The 20,642-nt window shown below is 37.4% G+C and overlaps 1 protein-coding gene across 1 annotated transcript in view; it reads right to left on the bottom strand.

Annotated features, from left to right (window-relative positions):
• ARHGAP15 (Rho GTPase activating protein 15) overlaps window positions 1-20,642 on the bottom strand; it is a 323,268-nt gene that overhangs the window by 122,147 nt on the left and 180,479 nt on the right. Inside the window, exons 9-10 of the mRNA XM_059476533.1 lie at window positions 11,524-11,646; window positions 2,419-2,517 (exon numbers count right to left, since the gene is read on the bottom strand). Of these exons, the coding sequence (XP_059332516.1) occupies window positions 2,419-2,517; window positions 11,524-11,646 (222 nt within the window). The remainder of the gene's footprint in view (window positions 1-2,418; window positions 2,518-11,523; window positions 11,647-20,642) is intronic.

The raw sequence follows: 20,642 nt of genomic DNA, 5'->3' as shown, positions 1-20,642 counted from the left end.
GACAACCTGTACATTTTTAATCTGTGGGAGAATATTGCTAGATTTGGCTATTGTGAGTAACCTCGTCTACTCAGGAAAATGTACTAATTAATATCATTTATTCAGATCACTGCTAGACTTTCTTTCTGTGCACAGTGATTTTGCTTTAAAATTCAGAAAAACAAGCAGAAAACCAGTAGGTGAACAAAAACTAAATCCATGAGCTGACAGCTAAGAACACAACCATTCAGTGGAGCACAAATGGTTTGTAAGTAACATTTAGGCATGGTCTCCTAAGGTCTTTTCTCCTAATAATGCTTTATCTGAAGCGAAGCACGCACGTGACATTTTTTGGTACAGTTACAGTATGTGGATGATATATTCTCTAAATAGGAAAAGAAAGCTTTTCTGCCACAGCCAATATGCCAGCTGTACCGAGTATCTAGGCCATCTTACTAAGACTATGAAAGTAAACATACAGTTTTCATTAAATGTGCCTTTCCCATAATTGGTACATAAGTATTTCCCATGACTCTGCAGTTGAGTGTCTTGGCTGGAGGCATATCTGGCCATTAAGAGGAGGGTTTCAGATCTGCTGAGTCTCAGCCATGCCGGGAGAACTTGGCACCTCCACACACTGCTTCCTAATACCAACCCCGGCACAAAATGTCATCAGAAGCTTGCATAAACATTGGACTTAGCTTCACATAAATTACTGCTGTCCTGAGATAGTTTATGCCAGAACTCAGTAAAAACAACACTTTGAGTAAATAGAATGCGAGTAAATGGAAGCATCTTAATCCAAGAAAACGATAATAGAGAAAAAAACCCCTGCGTATCAAATATAAACTCATAAATATAGTGATAACGTGAAATTTTTGTCTCATGCCATGTGATTAGCTTTTGTTTACATGTTAGGCTAAGCAAAAGGGGTAAGCTTCTCTGAGTTACAGCAAGTTTGAAGGAAACACAAGAACTATAGTGCAGTAGTCAGAAGGATGACCGCCTTTGAAGGAACCGTGATACATCCAGTTTCTAATACGAACATTTTTTGGATAATCTCACAGACAGTAAACATCTAATTACGTTCCTTGAATTCTTCTATTACAGTTCAGCAGTGCAGAGACCTCTGGCCTCACTTCTGCTTGGAGGAGTGAGCGGTCAGACACTCCAAAACATCTATGAAATATCCAGCACATTCTTGGGGGAACTCGTGCTGAGGTTGTAACCAAGCAGTTTGTTAGACACGTTCTGCATGGAGTGGCATTTTTGCAATCTAATCTCTGCCTTTCCTTTTCATGTTCTGAATTTCACCTCACAATTCCTCCTCTATTAATAGGCACTTCACACATTTTTCCCCTTTTTTTATCCAGCCTCCAGCCTCCCTCCACAAGAACCCAATGCCACTATCTCCCCCTGCTGAACGATCTCCAGTTTGTTTCAGTCTCTGACTTCCTGCCAATCATTCCGGGAATAATAATATCCCAGTGCTCTCTTTGCTGTATAATTAAAGCATGAATTTCCCCGAGTTTGAAACTCCTGGGTAGTTTTATTGCACCTTTCACTATAAAACCAGGTAACAATGGCAGAATTAAAATAGCTTCTGCCTTTGTGGGTAACGCTCTAAGTATCTTTTTTATTTTTCATGGATTCTCTTGTTCTGAGAGACTCCAGTATATGGCAGTGACAATGGGTTCACCCAGCCTTATTCTGAAAATAAATTTTCTATCTTTTGCAAGATATATGTTTCCCCAGATCCCTGGAAGAAGTTGTAAACTTGTAACAGATGGTGATGAAGCCTCACATTTTTATACAATACATTTTAAGATTCTGCATCTACCGCATGCACCTTCCAAAGAAAATGACCTTCAGTGAGAGAAGATGCACACTGCAGAAAGGAAGGCAGGCAACGGTGTTAAGTACATCTTTTTTACACTATGAAAATCCTTCTTATTAATCAAAACTTTTAATGAGGATGGACACTCATTTCAGTATTTTTGCAATATCATGACTTTTAAAATAACCGTAAAAATTAGACACCGGCACTCATTAGGAAAAAAAAAATATAGCCATGCTAGAATAACATTTATTTCGGTTAAATACAATTCAAGACTTAGAAAAAAGTATTAGCCTTACATTCACCAGGGATTTTAGAATGAAATTACTGACATTTTATTGATGGCTAACATTTGCTTACCCAGAGAAAGACTAAACCAACAACATGTCAAAGAAAAATACAGAATAATCAGCATGAATGAGTTCTATTAATGTCTTATCATATAAAGAAAATGAAGATACACAGAATGTGATATAGTTCCATTCATAACTATATTATAGAGTGTACTGTCTGCCTACCCTGGCAATCCAAGCAGAGTTACAAGGTTAAAGTTTTGATTACTGTTAGAGAAAAAAAAAAGTATCAAATAATAAGGAACTCACCTCTTTTTTCAACAGCTTCTATGCAGAGTCTTACGAACTGGGGAACTGTAGATTTCTCATGCTCACAAACCGAGCGCAAATGGGAGCCAAAAATTTGATCTACATTTGGAAGACAAGAGGAAAATACATTAAGACATATTATTATTGGTGAGATTTTTCTCTCTTCTCAGCTTGCCTATTAATTTAAAACTCAGATATTGAAGATGCATTGACAAAACTGGAACCAAATCCTTTTTGAGTCCTAGTGGTCATTAACTTTTGCCCCAGAACCAAATCCCTCCACATCTGCTGCTCATAGTGCTTGATGGATTCAATTTCAATTGCCACTTGCACCTTTATTTTGACTTTTCCAAGGCTTGGAGGTCTCCAGAGTTTGGTTGGACCTGCCATAGAAAATGTGCAGGCAGTTCCAGAGCTACAGCTCCCCAAGTTATTGTATACAAATTTCCACATTATGCACTCGGTCCAACCTAGAAACTCCTCTGGTTGGGTGACCTGTCCCTTCCATGCATTTGGAAGTTTCATTCTTTCATGGAGCACTGTATGAGGGCAAGGACTTCATTACTTTGCATCATCAGGACTTGGTACAATTTCATCTCAACTTCACAAAATCTTTTTCTTTACTGATCGAATCGCCTGCTCAGAAAAAGAGGAGATACGAGATGTCTTTTGATGAGGATTTCCTCTTACACCATGTTTAACTAATGATCTCACTTCCTTCACAAGCAATCCTCTAACTAGATAATGCCAACTTTTAGTTTTTGTGATTTCAAAGTTTTGACCAACTTAGACTGTTGATCTTGAAGCATATTTGTATTAGCAGGTTCAACCCCTCAGATTACTAATTAGCCTCCTCCACCTCATTTCCACTCTGTGTGTTTGAGAGATTATGAAAAGAGCAATCAGTAACAGGGACGTTGTCAGCTAAAATCAGAATGAATCAAACAGATGAGAGGAACTATTCAATAGGAGCCAGTTAAATGCTGAAACAATAGGAGTGTACTGTCATCATTTATCCGAAGAGACAGTCTCCATATAGCATTTCAACAGAGCACTATGGTTCGTAAATTGGTGTGGAGGCTTTGAAAGTTATTATGTAGATAGCTGAAAGGTGATAGCACCAGTCTGGACTTTGCATCAAAAACCCAGCAGCTCCCATGGAATTTGGATGTTTCTTCCGTGGCCAGTACTGGACCATAACCATACTGGACCATAACCAACTGGAGTGCTTTTTGCTCTAAAACCAACTTATCCTCACTAACGAGCAAAACCCCATTTTTAGAAACAATTCTGTGCTGCAATAAGCTTCATTTTCATTAATCACCACTACTTCATACTCAGCTCAGATTTCAAGAGTGACTCGATTGCCTTTTCTCTCCTGACACCCGGAGCGGGGAGCGCAGTGACAGAACCAGGGCGCCGGGCAGGGGTCGCTTTGGACTCCCTGAGATGCACCAATTTACACCAGCACCTCCCAAAGTGTGTGATCTGCATTCTGGGAGAGCACATCCGAGCTTGAATTGAAGTTATCTGGAGTTTGGGCTGCAGAAGGGATGGAGGACTGGGTTCACAGCGCTGCTCTGAGGAAGGTTGTGTGCATGTGTGGCGTTCAGCATTAGCGAACAGTCTGTTACATGTTTTGGGGTTATGTTTCTGACAAAGCACAGTCTGGTTACATTTTCTTCATAAAACATTTATAGCTGCCTTCAGTGGTAATTATACATACAGAGATTTATGATTAAAATGTACTAGCACTTCCTCTTTTGACATCTTAATTGTTTTTTAAAATTTTAGCAAAGACCTGTCAAATTCTTTGCATAATATGGAATGGTCTCCAATGTAAATTATGTTAAAAAAGAAGTAAAAACATGTCTTATTTGGTGGACAAAGACACTTGTAAACAATTTCAGAAGCAAAACAGGCAAAGAACTGCACTGTGTTTAGATGGCAACACACGAAGAACTGAAATGAAATTAGTGTGTTGCTGTTCAGCAGTTTCTCTTCTGTGTTATAACCACTTTATAATCAACTTCTAGGATTATTTCACAGTTACTCTTTCAATCTCCATCATGAACACAAAGTATTTGGTATTCCTGGGAGGAAATTCTGAACAGGCTGAAAAGAGTTTTACAATTCTCACCTAGTCCGTTACTTCATTTCTTGGTTCAGATTCTATAAATTCAGCAAAATATTTAACCTCATTTTTTATACCTTTCACTGCATGGATAGAATCACATTTTTTACCCCACAGTTAATTTTTAGATCATCTCTTCTTTAGAATACAGGCGATCAGGATTTTTATCTTGGATGGAAGGGCAGCAAAATAGCATTAATAGTTCCTGGGCATCCAAATAGATTATGATAAAACAACAGCACACAACTGCTTTGGAGGGTTTTTTTCCCCCTTCTAGAAATTCATGAGTATTTACAAGTACATGATCCCATGAGTCATCCAAATAATCTCAATTCTGAGTACTCCTGGACCACAAATTCCGTGACTCTCTCTAATCAATAGATTTTTTGCTGGATCTGTTCCTGCACATAAACATGGGAATGGCAGCAGTTCCACTGCCATATTTACACTTGTGGAGAGCGCAGGGATACTTGAAGAAAATTCAGCTAAGATTTGTTTGTGCACTATTTCAAAACACAAGGAATGGTGAATTGCTCGCTTTTATAGGCAAGATTGGTATGTAACTAAAATTAAAATATTATTTTCTTATTCTTTTATAAGTGGAGAGGTATACATATTTTAAAACTAGTCTAAGGGAAAGCTCTCCAGAACATTTTTTTCAAAAAAATAAAATAACTGCTCCCAAAGGGATAAGGAAAGCAAAAACCCCCTTTGTTTGATTTATTTGTGATAAGGTCCTCCAAAACTTCATCTTTTATGACTTGAAAAAAAGAGATGTACACAACACTCCTAACCTTCTGTTATGACAGTTTATGTTTCCTATCCAGCTTATTTAACTCAAATGCCTGGGAAATAGACACAATTACCACCTTATGGAATGCTACTTAACTTTAAATGCTCCCCTCTGAATAGAAATCCACTTTATCTTCTCAGAGTTATTCCAGTTTCTCAGGAATTATTTCCTCTATAGGCTCCTGAAATGCTCTTGTTTCATCATTTAAAAATTTAAACTAACAATTGTTCAGAAATATCTTTTATTAGAACAAAGGCAATTCCCATGCAGTGGATTCTGTTCACAAGGGCTCGTACAAAGGAGCTGCATACTATGCCCATATACAGCTTTAATCATTCACTCTTTCAGCTGTTATCAATTTAAAACCAATGAAACTCCCACACTGAGTCCATTTGAGCAGTCAATTTTAATATCTTGGGGCATCTGTAGTTATTCTGAATTGGCTGCAAAAGCAGAACTAACAAGTTAAGCTCTAACCATAAGTCTACATCAGGCTGGTAAACCATACATCAAACACCGACAGTTAGTCAATACTGTAGTATGAAAAACCAACAAGCATTTTTAAGAAGAGCAATATATTCATAATATGTTTGGTGGTATGGTTTACATTACACATCCCTGCTATCTGCACGTTTAGAAGAATTCTGCTGGAGATGGTGGGGTGTGTGACAGCTTCACACAGGGATATAAAACCAGACACCAGAAGAGAAGGGAATGGACGTTCACAAGTTGTATAATATAAAATGATGATTATGGCTGCAATGAATTGCTCGTTCTGGGGAGTTTCAAGTTTTCCCTGAGCTTGACAGGGCTACTTTTTGGTTGTTTTTTTTTTTTTTTTTTGAGTAGCTATTTCCAGCTGCAGCAAAGCCACTAACCCAGGGCTGCAGAAATCTCGACTATGGGAGACAATTCTTCTGGAAAAGAAACAATTAAAACAAAATCACTAAAGCCACATCCTCACTGAGAATGTCATTGTTTAACTGTTTTGGGTGTACATGGATGAGATGTGGCCACACTTGGAAGGAACTCATACTTCAGTGTTTTTTATTAAAAAAACAGGGAAGGGCATGTCAAATACTCCAAAGTCTCAGGAAGAAGCTTAAATTCTGGCATGAGAGGAGATGGTATAATGGTACAATGCCCAATTTTTTGGAAATGTGAATTACATCTATGTAATCCTGCGCCTTTCAGGAAGAGAATTAACTGTGCAACATCTGGATTTGAGCTGCTGGACCAATAGAGTTTTGTACCAACATCCAAACAGTTTGCTTTCTTTGTATCTGCTTAAATGTCAGAACAGGGAAGGAGAATAAAAAGAGAAAATCAGAGCTGAATGTACAAGGAGAGGGATAGGACAGTAGGCACCAGAGCTGTGAACTTTTGCAGAGGGAAGTCATGCATTTGGAGCCATATTCTTAAAGGTTACTTCTTCTAGCTGCTTTATGTGTAGTCATACACATTAAGTCAGACATTAAAGTGATGCTGATTCCAGACTGGGGCTCCAAATAATGCCATGACACTTTTACAATAAGTGGGGCAGGTCCTCAGCTGACTGAAGTCGGCGAGGTTGTCAATGGAGCTCCCCTGATTTATGCAAGCTGGGAATCTTGCCAGTCCTTTTAATGCGGAGATTTACTATATATCGTTGATCCGTGGCGGTCATCAATTAAAAAAAAAAATTACATTTGTGAACAGTTACTATTAAGTGGCATATGAGCTGCCAGATTTGTTTCACATTCTCAGAAAAAGGGAAAATAGTACCACAGACACAGGTCTCTTTTAAGAAATTCTGGTGTTTTACTGGAGACAAGAGCTTGTTTGAATTCAAAGAGAGGGCGTCTGGTGTACTACTCGAAACACTTCTCCCAAAATGAGACATTTAAAAATTCTCAGAATCATTTTTTAGCATCATGTCAAAGGAACAAATCACTTTGTTCAGTGTCTGGCCATCCACAAGGTTTAGGAAAATTGCTTCCAAATGTCCATATCAAAGAATGAAATACCCTTGTGACCCATTGTCCCTGCAAGTCAAAGGAAACATTTCCCAACTGTCCCTAAGCTCTGATGTGCACCAGAACACTTGCAAAATTCCTTCATAATCTGCAAGAATTACAGAGTACACCAAAGATGGGCCTTAATCTGCTCTTTTGGACTTCTTATGAACATTCTGCTCATTACACTGAACTCCTCCAAGGTCCAGTGATAGAATAAAGACATTTTCCCTTGCCTGGAAATGCAATGGTTGGAGATCTCTGTGCTGTGATCTGCACAACCACCAACATATGCTGAGCCCTGTTCTATAGGCTATCAAGCCAAATCACAGCTAGTTCCTTTCACTAGCAATTGAGTGGCTTTTATTTTCATCTTGAAACAGTTGTCACCGTTCCAAATTTTATGCTGTTTTGGTTTTTGCCTTAGCTTATGAAATACATTCAACGGAGTTCCTTCAGTGTCTAGCTTTTGGGAAAGAAAGATCCCCCTAGAAGAAAAGGAACCTAAATAAATTTCTTGCCAGCTGCATAGCTTCATTTTCCTAATTTCCCACAGTGTCATTTATATGAGCTTGTTGCTCATGTTTTTTTACTCTTTGCTGAGAGTGTATTTTGTGATAGTGTATTACCAACACAAGCATCATAGCTTTAAAATCACAGTTTCACAGAAGTTTCTTTTCCTTTGTTGGTCTAGAAAATCTCAGAAATCGGGATGCTAGGAGGCCAACATCAAGTTGGAGGTTGGCAATTCATTCTGGGTAATACTAAATCATGACAAAGCTCAAACATAAAAGATCAAAGTTCAATTATAGACTATAAAGTCATTTTAAAAGAGAAGATTTATATATTATTTTTCTAGCATATTAGTGCAGATTCTGTAAATTCTGAGAATATTTCAATGCCGAGGAACCAAGGACCCCTGCCCTAGCGTATAAATTTGGACAGTTATTCTCAAAATAACACTGCTCAAATGGCAGACATGGGACATGCCTCTTATTTACTATTTCTAGGTTGTGTGCACGTGTATATCTAAGAACAGAATTGTGCTTAGAGACACAAGCACATTCCACAACGTCCCTGCATTGCACATCATCTCAGAAATGCTTCAGAAAGCTTTGAGACCAAGGATATTTTGTGAGAGCATGAGCGAGATGGAACAAGGACAGATGATCTTCATTAGGGCTCTGGCTGGAGCACGAAGAGCCCCAGTCACCAGCCCACTGCAATGAATGGAGCCAACGTGCTGTTCCCATCCTGGCTTCTTTTCTGCACAGGACTAGAAAGCAGACGGGACAATGAGGACAAAAATAACTTTTTGTCGTGCAAAGTGTCGGTGCATCTCCATTTTCAGATCAACGTGTAGCTAACGTTTAACCATCAGTCTTCTACATTCCCTGCCCTGACTGTTATCCTCCTTACTATTTTCATTTAACTCCCTACTTTGCTTTCTACATGGATATCTGCTACACTCTACACAAGCAAAGTTTGGGTAAGAGTTAAATGACAATCACATAATTTCTAGATTTCCTGATAACAGTGTTGGCAGAACAAAGTACCCCAAGAGATCAAACTGCTATTTAATTTTGAAGCCTGTATTCCCAAATTTGGTTAATGTGGAGAAATGTGTGGAGTCTCCTGGCCAAGTGTGCACGCATCAGCGACTCACTGAGCACAGGACTATGTTTAAGTGAACTTACCACCTTAAAATGTATTTACTCATGACTATAATTTACGTGTTAAATTTATTGGAGTTTTGGTTCCAGCGTGACATACAATGTAAAAAATCAATATAGATTTGAGAGCTTTATAGTGCCCCTGGCAAATATGAATAGCACTTGATGAAAAGTGAAGGTTTTCACAGCACCTACAGTGCCACTGCATTGGAGTAATTAACACCACACGCTTCACAGATATTTATATCAATTCTTCACCAGCACACAGAACAGCTCTTTGTCAGGAATTTGGTACCAAGATGTCCTGCAAGGCTTTATACACACTTTTATTACAAGCCCCTATTTTAAGGGATTTACAATTCTGACAGAAGTATTTCCCTATGGAATAAAAGGTCGTAGGCATGTTCTGAGAGCTGGAGGAATTTTTCTTGTAAAAATTGGTTAACATTTTTTTCCCTTAAGAATCAAGCAAATAAATAGTTCTGAGGGGTTTCTGCAACCATTTAAGTCACCTTTAGAAAAATAAATAGATGCATCTTATAATACAAAAATTTGGCAAGCTTTCCATTGGTAATCTGAGTGGTTGAATTTTGTGATTTAAAAATATTCTAATATGAGACTAAAAATTAACATTTAAAAGTGGTCTCTGCATAAGCACCGCAACTGCATTTTCATAACATTTTAACAGATTAAGGGGATAAACTGTGGTGAAGACAATGAAGGAACCTTATCAAATGAGCATTTCACATAGACTTACAGTAGATTGGAATTAAGCCGTGCTAACGAACCCTGCCTCATTTGCATGGCCAAAACCTAATCCTAATGAAACTTCATGGTAGATAACTAACGTGTTTTCTTCATGGCAACATTAGTTTGGCAATAAAACTGTGCCTGGTACAGATTCTGAGTTACTGAGCCACCAATCAAGCACACCTCTGTTATCCATGGAAAAGCATCCCAGGTAGAACCAAGTTATGCTGATGAATCAAGAGTTTAATGCAAATCTAGCCAAACCCAAATTCATCTGGCTTTCCTAGAGAGATATATTAGAGGGTGGATTTGAGTTATGCTAATGAATCTGGATCTGTTAGCAAGGATCACATCTGATCCCTATGCAACACTGCAGGAGATTCATCAGCCACGCTTTATTAAGCAAAAAAACCTCCAACCCTTAAATCCAGAAATTAAAATACTATAAATTACTCCTCTTTTACTGTAATGACTGAAACAAACTAACATGATGCATTCAAATCCCACCCTCAGCCCACAAAGTACTTCAAAAAGGCAAAACCCTCTGAAGTATTGAAATCAGTTACTAAAAATGTGTAAGGACAGATCCTGAAAGTTTGGTGTGCAGGTGTGCACAACTCACACACACATATTGACATATAAATGACATTTTTTCAAAGTTTCTGTGTCAGCTGGAAGCAGAACCCCATAACTGAGGCACGTTGTGGTTTCATATGAAAGGAAACCTGTAAGGAAATGAAGATTTCCTTACAGTAAACAACACTGCACTGAGCATCTCTGCACGTATCTAAAACATAAGAACTCAATTCATCAAATCTTCTTCTCTCCAGACATGGGCCCAGCTGGTGTTGAACTCTTGTAAGCTGCTTTAGCTTATTCTGGCTGGGGTCAATCTCTTGGCTCAGGACAGACAAGTTTAATACACACTAGGAACTCCCCTTGCCATTTTTGACACACCACTGGAAAACTCACAGTCCAGAGACTGACAGGGGTGGCTGGCAAAATGCCTCTTCCTAGTCAATTTGCATGTGCAGTTGTGGGTTTCACACATAATAATTTGGGAGTGCGTAAATTTTTCAAGTATTATTCCAGACAATATTTAAAAACACAGCTTTGCTCGGATGTTAGTGGTCAGAATGCTACTGCCTTCAAGTTAACTACTAGCTTCTCAATGAAACACCTCTTGGATAAACTAACAAACACGTTTTATCAAAGAAACAATTTTTTAAGAATATGTGAAAGTGATGGCTGACCAGCTTAGCAAGAAATTGGAACAGGAAAAAAACCCACAGATTCAAAGCATTTCTTATTCGTTGACATGTATTTCAAATTGTTAAAAATGGATTTTGTTGGTGAGATAGAAAAATAATGAGAGAAGACAGCAGAAAGTCTTTCAATAAATTAGTCAGCACAGCATCTGAGGGTCCTATTTTGGGTTTTAAAACATAAAACTATATAGATATTCTTTTCTTAAAAAGAAATGGAGTTGTGTAGCATCTTGATTTGCATTGTTTTTGGTGTTAAATTGAGGTGCTTCTACCACCTGCACACCAAAGCAGAAAAACTGCAGGAGCAGTCAGATATCACAGAGGTAGATGAACCATACATTGATTCTTTTTTTCTTTATAGTTCACCACAGTGTTATGAGACACAGCAACAAAACCATGTTTAAGCAGTGCTTGTCCAATGTACTGAGTCAAATATTCATTTGTGAGATTTTAAATTTTTACACCAAAAAGAAGAATAGAAGACTGAACACACCTTTAATAAGTCCCTTTTCTTGCAATGTTTTCAAGGAGGGTCTTCGGGAGATGAACTTCTTTAATCTGCTTTTAATTCGGTTTCTGTCATTTGTGTCAGAGGCACTGTAGTTCAGCCTGAAAACTGAAGGAAACCAAGAGAGAAATTTTTAGTGAAATGATATTTCTGAATTAACAGTAGGTTTCTGAGATATCCTGAGAAAAGCATGGCCACAACCACCCTGGTAAGACCCCAGTCATGCGGTAGGTCAGCAGCGTGGCCGGTTGGACACTACAAAACCATCTGATGAATACTTCTGTGAATAAACACGGCGAGTTCACCCCGTGGGTTACGCGCAGAGCTCGGTTATTTATTGCCCACAAGTATTTGGATGGCGACCAGTTTGCTCATGAAGTGTTCACGGATCCCACAAGTTTCACATGGGTGATTTTTCAGCTCCAGCTCTGGGCTCTGAGCGTGCTACGCACTATTAGCTGTGCACTCCTAGCAATGGGAGAGGGATGGATGGCCACACCGCCAGAGAAGGACTGGGTGCTCTTGCCAAGATGGATTAAGCGTTATATATATATATTTCATGCAGTTATAGAAAACATGGCTGCGTGCCACAAAATGTGTGCAAGACGCATTAATTTATGGAAAGAGAAGTATTCCCGTCCTAATGATTATATTTTATTATATTTAAGCATTTACCAAACTGAGAAACAATTTGAGCGCAATTTATTCCTGCTCTGTGTCAGAAAGACATAGAATCCAGCTGCAGAAAATCCCCTGGAGGAGGTTTCAAAGGCATAAATTTAACTTTTTCTCTGCTGAGGTGCTTACAGGGCACTGTGATGGCTATCAAAATAGTAAGGAGAAGTTCAGCCTGTTCCAGAAGTAGCAGAGATGCCATAGGGAGACCTTTCCTAGAGTTTTTCCTGAACCAGCTGGCATCTAAAGATTTTTAACAAATCACCTGAGACTTGCCACCCTTGAATAACTCTTTTTCAGTGTCCTGAGCTCTGTCTCTGTGCCCATTTCTGACTAATCTAATGGGGCAGCCAGAGTGGTGCAACCCCCCTGGCAAAGGCCTCCAGCTCAGAGAGGGGTGGCTTCTTCTTTCTAAGGAAAGAACAAGACTTCCGTCTTCTCTTGGAAATCAATTAACCAATTAATCAATTAATCAATCCACCAAAATACAATATTGTCCACAAGGTGCACTGGCAGGAGCCTGGTCCATTGTCCCTTTGACAAAACCTCTAAAGAGATAATTTAGCTGCAGTTGCAGATGTGCTCCCTTCTTTCTCCATGCAGACTGAACCTCCCCTATAATGCAGCAATCTTCAGAGGATCCAAGCAAAGAGAGAGCAAAATTAAAAGTATGATCATTATTCTAAGTCTTTTTTTTTTTTATCAAGGCATTTTGCATTAGTTTTAAACAGAACCAGAACATTCAAAGGTGCACAATTATAAAACAATGGCAAGCTAAAATAACTGGTTAAGCAACAGCAACAACCCTGGAATATTGTGGTTTACATTACAAATCTGATTTTAACAGCCAAACTTATAAAATGGTTTATGCTTTGCTGTTGTCAAGGGAGAAAAACTTGCCGAATTGTTCATTTTAAGTAAATAGAACATAGCCAATTAAGGAAAGCAATATTTAAACACATGCCTACAATGATCAGAGCATAGTTTGCTTCTGATTTCACTACCGATTTTAACAGAAGAGTGTTCCATTTTCCCACAGCACTAAAATGACCCCACACATACTTCCACAAACTAGTAATCACACAGGACAAATAAAAGGACACTTTACTGGAAAATACATGGCTTGGTACAATAATCCATCACTTATGAAAACTGAAATTCACATTTTTTAATGGTAGCATTCCTGGAGAGATGTATCATAGAACATAAAGATTAGCATTCAATTGATGGTTGGTGCTTTTTTAACATTATAGCAGAGGACTTTTTGTTCGAAATTGAGCAATCCTTGGCAGGGACAAGCTAAAATTCCAAGTCACTTGGCTGTGCTATAAAAAGAACAACAAATGGATGTTTCTAATTCTGCATCTTAGTGGTACTTTGAAACAGTGAAGTGAGTTGAATTTAGTTCGGGGTCTCTTTTGTTGCTCAGTGTCACTCTGTCCACAGCAATTCACAGCTAGGTTGCCTTTAACCTGAAGCTTCCCCAAATGATGCAAATGATGCAGGAGTGAAAATATACTTTAGGTCCACCATTTGCCTGCCACTTTTCCCATTCTGGGGGCTCTGAAGTGTTTTATGCCCACTTTGACTGTTTAAGGTGTTCCAAGTGAAGTACATGTGGTCATCCTGTGAAGGGCAGAACAGCCGGGTGAACATCCCTCTCTTTAAAAAACAATTAACCCAGCTGGAAGTTTTATACCTGAAACAGCAATTATGGTGTTAAAACTACATCTAGAGGTAGGAATAATTATTGTCATGGATATCTTTGTATGTACCACATTTTGCTGCATGGCACAAAGTTCAAAACGACACTTGATGAATTTCTCATTTTATTCTATTAAATACATGTGAGTCACCAGAAAAAGAACTCCAAGCCTCACAGAAGTTTAAGGGTTTAGATAGCATGTTCCAAAACCAAGCTTAGGCAGAAATATTCATGTTCTCACTTAGAAGTATTCCTTCTCTTGCCAAACAATTCTTCTCGCGATATCCCCACATTAAAATGGCTGTGCTATACCAAATATAAAAAAAAAAATTAAAAAATAAAAAACAAACAAACAAACAAACAAAAAAAACCAAAACAAAAAAAACAAAAAAAAAAAAAAAAAAAAAAAAAAAAAAAACAAAAAAACACAACAGTTATAAAACTCAAAAAGCACAATATTTTTTTTTGTTAACACCTTCCTTTTTAAATTTCAGGTTCTGGATTTGGCCAGAAGGAACCTACATGAAAGAGAGCTGGCAAATATCAAACAACATAAAAAAGGAGAAGTCAGTTCCATACAGAAGCTGAAAGGACTGAAGAATAAAAGGACCGAAGTATAAAATAATATTTTTTTTCTGCTAGTGCAGGTGCGTGCAAGGACACTTCATCAGCAAAAATGCAAGCTGAATATTGTCTGATTTTCATGTTTGGCTGGTAGTAAATTTAATCCTTAGATCTAGAAAAGCATTTCTGATTACTTTTGATACTTTATTAGACCTCCATTATTCTACAGGTTGGAAAGGTATGAAAGGACAAATGAAATAATGGCAAGATCTTTTCCTCAATTCTCAAGATGTATGAAGTCAAACTAGCTAATCACAATAGGGAAGTGTCATTAAGTTTGGGTATAAAAAATAAAATATTATAAACAGATTTTTAGGGCTAAAAGAGAGAACACACCTTTGGCCCTTATTGTTGGATAGCATTGTAATAACATTGGCTGAATTAGAGGGAATAAGTACAAGTTAAATGCTCAGAAAAACAACAACAACAACAAAAAACCCACATCAAAAAGCACTGATCAAAAACTGATTGTACTTTTCTGGCTTGTAAAAATTGTCTGAGTCCTTATTCAAATCCAGTCTTAATAATAGCATATAAGTAACAGAAGCATGGAAAGCAAGAATGAATGCAACACCTCCCAGTGACACAGTGCCACACAAAACAAAGTTTTGAGATGTACAGATGAATAATTACTTTTTAACATTCAATATCCTGGATTGTAACCATGATTCAATGAGAATAAATTTACTATAGTTTAATCAGGATTAAGCAGTGACCAACGAATTGCAGGGTGAAGCTACAAAAGCCTTGCTCCAAGATTTTGGTATGGTGACCACTCACAGAAGTAGGCAAGGCTCTAAACTCTTCAGGGCCAGGATAAAAATGTTTGAGATAACTCCCTGTGAATTTAATAATGAATGCAGACAATGTATTACTAGCAGAATGTTTTTCCTGGGTGTGATGTTCTTTGCTCAGAACATCACACCCAGGAAAAACATCACCCATGTTTCCTGGATGATTCAGAGTGCAAAATTTTCTAGTATGTCCTAAACTCCATATTTTATTGGCAAGACTTTGTAACTCCCCATAACACGGTCTCAAATTCCTTCCAACGACTTTTATTTCACTCTTAATTTACTCTGCATTTGTACATAATCTCAGGGGTTTACCTATGATTAATTCCTGCCAGGTACAGTGTATCTGAACACTTCCAATGTGTTGAAAGCATTGGTTTTTGAAGAACTATCCATTAATGACTTTCTGAACTGTGACAATAGATATTGACAGTGCTTGTCAGACTAAAGCACTATTGATTGTCTCACATCATGTGTATTGCAAAACCAATTTCTTTCAAGTACCTCTTCCTAACTGAAATACATTATTATGATGCCTATCTGTTTATTATAACACCCAAAATTACTGTATGTAATTCATTTGATGGGAAGAGCAGAATGAAGAGCAGCAGTGGGAATGGATAAGAGATTTAAATATCTTTGCATTCCTACCTTCTCTTCCATTAGCCTTGATCTCCAGGAAAAAAAATAACAAAATAATTAGCCTGGACCATCCATATGTTTTTAGTATTCTTCAAAGACATTAAAATTTTTTGAAGTTCTTAGAAAGAGATGAGTTGTAGTATAATGATATATATAACACCCATAAACCCATAAAGTAATTATTTCCCAAGGAATACTAAAAATGACAGGTTTGACCATTCAATATACAGAATAAACTGACCAAAATCCTAGCTGGAACAGTCTTAAAATGCATATGAACAGATCCTTGTGCTTAGCTCTCATGTCTGTTGTCTTAAAATAATAATTTTACAAAGTCCTTTACGGACTCATAACCAAGAGTCCTCAGCAACACCTTGCAGGACTGAAACAAAGCTGAGATGGTAAAAGAGGGAGGCAGGAATAGGTCTCTGTGACTTTGGAGAAAGAAAGTGCCAGTCTAACAGCAGCGCTACCACATATGTGTGAAAATATTAATTGGAAGGAATTAATTAGTTAATTAATTAATTTCAAGCAATGGGGATGCTTAATTGCTGAGTGTTTTATATTTCTGAAGAAGCATATCTTAATGTGCAGAGATGTATGATTATGCTTACATTCTAATTGAATATATTGACTCATAACTTCAAGTTTTATTGGATACCCTTGGAATTGAGAATTCAACATTTCATCAAAATTTTTTGCCTGCAGCAGATGCAAAACTACTGTTAGCCCTTTAAGGAAGGAGCAGCATGCATCACTGCCTGTAAAAACTGACAGGTTTTCAACCAGCACCAGAGTTTTGAAAGTGACAAACCCAAGTCCTTCCTTCTTCCTCTTCTTTGTGATGCTCTGAGATGGAGCCAATAAAATCTCCTTTAAAAGGATAAAGAATTCACCTCCCCTTCTTTATTGAGTGAAGGACTTTTGCCAGTCATCCTGTTTTATCCCTTGATGAAATCCCTGGGCATGTCTCTGAATTGTACACACTTTAATGAATAATTTTTTTTTTTCTAAAGAGTAAAATGAGAGACAGGTACACAGTCGGATAAAGAGCACTAGAAAAATTATGGATGGAAAAATAAATCAGGATTTGGGCATTGCCTCTGATCATTATTCTTATAAGCTTCAAAATTACAGAATTTATAACTACAGAGCATAGACTCAAATGTGCAGCATCACAATGGGTATCACCTTCCAGGAGAGGCTCAGAAGATTTTGCTTGATTTGGCACCAAAGGACCCGAAGTGATTCAGGTTTATGGTGCAATAATAGATATTTGCCACAGCAAGTATATCTGCATTTACAGATGTTTATGAAGTAAGCTCAGAAATAAACAATAGGAAAAAGAAAACAGTGATTATATAGCACAAATAATTTTTCTGTAATATGACAGCCTAACAACTTAAGTGCTCAGTAGTGTCATTACACTTTGTGAAATTTGCGTGCATTAGCAGTAAAGATTCAATAAAATGGCTGTATAATTCATATTTTGCATCATGCTCTTATGCTTACAAAATAAAAAAAAAATGTCCCCCTCTAATAATAAATGGAAATAAATTAATAGCATGTTAAACATCACTACACATTTACATTGTAAAATAAAAATGCCACTCCTCACACAGCTTTTCTTAGTGGTATTTGCAACATAAATGTTTAGAAATGTAAGCAATATTTCTGAGTATACATTGGATTTATAAACACAGATCATACGAGATACCTCTCTTTAATAAAACAAATAATATATTTTTTTTTGAAAATGAAAAAGTAATAGGCCAAAACTATCTGGATTTCAGTTGTGCATGTGCATTTGATATGACGCCAAATAGGAAATGATTAGTTAAACTAGAGAAGACGTAGAGAACTAAAACACTAACTGTGAAGTGACTAAATAAGGTATTAAAATGAGCTTTGTTGAAAGAACTACTGAATTGCAGGGAAGTTACCAGTGGAAGTCCTGAAATATTCTTGGAACTAGTCTTTGAGTTTTCATTAAAGACTTCAGCAGGAAAAGTAGAAGCATTCAAAAAATTGCTTGTTGACTCAAGGCTGCAAGCATCATCACTTGAGACAAGAATTTGGGATATCAGGCAAAAACTTAGTGATTTTGAGACTGGAAACAGGAGTAACTGGATTAGAACTATGCACAGCATGGTTAGAGAAGGATTGGAATTATGGAATCATGGAGTCATGAAGGTGGGAGAAGACCCCTAAGAACATCAAGTCCAACTCTTCCTCAGCACTTCCAAGCCCACCACTAACCCAAGCCCTCAAGTGCCACATCTACACATCTTTCCAACATTTCCAGAGATCAGGACTCAACCACTACTACCCTGGGCAGCCTATTTCAGTACCTGAACAACAAATCCAAAATATTTAATTTTAATTAATAAAAAAAATAATCCTCTCTCACGAGTGCATAACCATGGACACATATGTGAGGTGGGAATTCCTGGCAGAAGAGGTGCAGGCAGCAGCAGCGAGAAGCACCAGGAGGAGGAGGCTGCTGAGGTTTTGGAAGGAGCCAGGGAGCTTGGCATGTTTGGCCAGCTGGAAAATGGCTGAGAAGAGCTGGGATTGTTCTCTGTGAATTTGCTGGTGGGGGTGGGAAAAGGAGCAGCAGAGGAGCGGAGGACAGCGGGGAGGGAGAAGAGCTGTTTTAACTGAAGAACAATGTTGGCATGAGAATAGATGAGTATAAACTGGCCATAATATGAAGTTCTAAACCACCCTTTTAAAGACGTCGTGGTGGCAAATAAAACTAAAAGAATTTAAGATGCAGCCTAATAAATTTATGTATGAGGACACAGAACACTGTACCTTGTGACAGGAGAGACTGGACTAGATCACTCAGAACTTGCCAAGCCTTTCTCTCCACAATTTTTTTTTGGTATTGTCACAATATTAGAAACACTGTTATACAAACTTAACTCGAATATAAAAAACAGAATGCCAGAAATCAATGAATTCATTTTATTCATACAGTATGACCAGTTTATGTTCATCTAATGTAAAACATGTGGGGCTTGGATGAAATGTGCTACAGTACACAAAGTCAGAGTATTTAGAGTTTAGGAAGAGAGAGCACAGTGTACTTGGGAAGGGGAAACTGGTCTGCCCAAGATCATCTCAGGGATTAGGACTCTCGACACACCCTCTTTGCAAAAGTATTCCCAGGAGAATACTCAATGGATGGAACACACAGGAATTGGAGAGTGGTCCTTGCCCTTACCTAACTGGGTGAATCAGAGTTTGCAGCCACACAGTCTTATCCCACTCATTTCTCAGTTACTGAAAAAAGAACTGCAATATTTGAGTTAATGACTTTTGAAGCTGACATATATCGTATAAAATATTATTTAAGAAGACTTCACAAAACAAAAAAAGGAATCCCATGCAATTGGAGGTTGAGGAAGACAGAGCAAGATACTGTAGACAATTTCCAGATTAAGTTGAACAAGTAATTTACAATAAATAATGCATTCAGGGGCTTATAGAATGTGGAGTTCTGTTTGCTTTCTTCTGTTGTGAAATATATGCAAATAACTTTCAAGTCTTTAAACTTGCCTCCTGAGTTAATCTGAAAAAAACCTTTTCAACCTTTTGCAACTATTATGAATAGTCATCACTTCCACTAAACTGCTCAGGCAAAAGGACAAGAAAATGATATGGTTCCATTTTCTACCAGGAGCACTGGACAGATTTACACCAAAATAAAACCCTAGTAGCCATGTGGAAATTTTTCCTTAAAAACCTACATAAAATTCTATCTTATTCATTTGGAAGCAAATTAATTATCTGTAGAGAACAAGGGAGTCTTGTATTTATATCAGCCTTGTTAAGAATTGTACAAATGTTTCATATATTGAAATTTTGACATGTGCTTGGATACCGTGTTGAGCCTCTAATTCAGATCCAGTCTTTTGGGACCCTTCCAGAAAGAATATCCTACCAACAAATTTCCTTTTTCTTGAAACTTTTATCAATTATGTTTCATTCTTCTAGATCTTAGAAGTAAATTAATTTAATATTTAATTATATTCCCATTGTAGTCAGTCTCTGCTTATACTCATAACCCTATATTTTTTGACCCACAATGAACTTCTAGTATTTCTTATACAATAAAGGACAGAATTATTTCACAGTGCCTCAGTTATGAAACCAACATGCTAAAACTGTTTATTTCCAATGAGAAACAGTAGTGACATTCAGCTCTATATTTGCTGTTTCAAACCACAAGTTCCAGCACATTTTTCTGTTTTAAACAGCAAGTTTAGTACTTTCCAGTGACTGTAGATGTGGTAGTTTACGAAGAAGAAAGGCACACCCATTATCTTTAAAGTAATCAAAAAATATCTAGGCAGAGATCTGAAACCCATTTGCTGTACTCTGTCAACTATACCTTATCAAATTATCCCTACCTCAATTATATCATTAGAGTAAGAACAACAACAGAAGATCATCCATGAGCTCATTTGTAAAAGAAGCACGTTGTCAGATTTCAGAACTCCTTTTACTTCTTACCTCAAGTGAAATTTCTGGTAAGAATCTCCAATAGATATGTTCACATGAATATAAACCTTAGACAGTAACTCTCATGCCATCAACTAAATTTTATTTTTAAACAGAATTTATTTCAATTTGCTAAAACACAACTGATCTTCAGA

This window comes from Ammospiza nelsoni, chromosome 7 (assembly GCF_027579445.1).
Source record: "Ammospiza nelsoni isolate bAmmNel1 chromosome 7, bAmmNel1.pri, whole genome shotgun sequence".
Lineage (NCBI taxonomy): Eukaryota > Metazoa > Chordata > Aves > Passeriformes > Passerellidae > Ammospiza > Ammospiza nelsoni.
The sequence above is the reverse complement of the archived record's forward strand: the minus strand, read 5'-3'. Positions and strand labels throughout refer to the sequence as shown.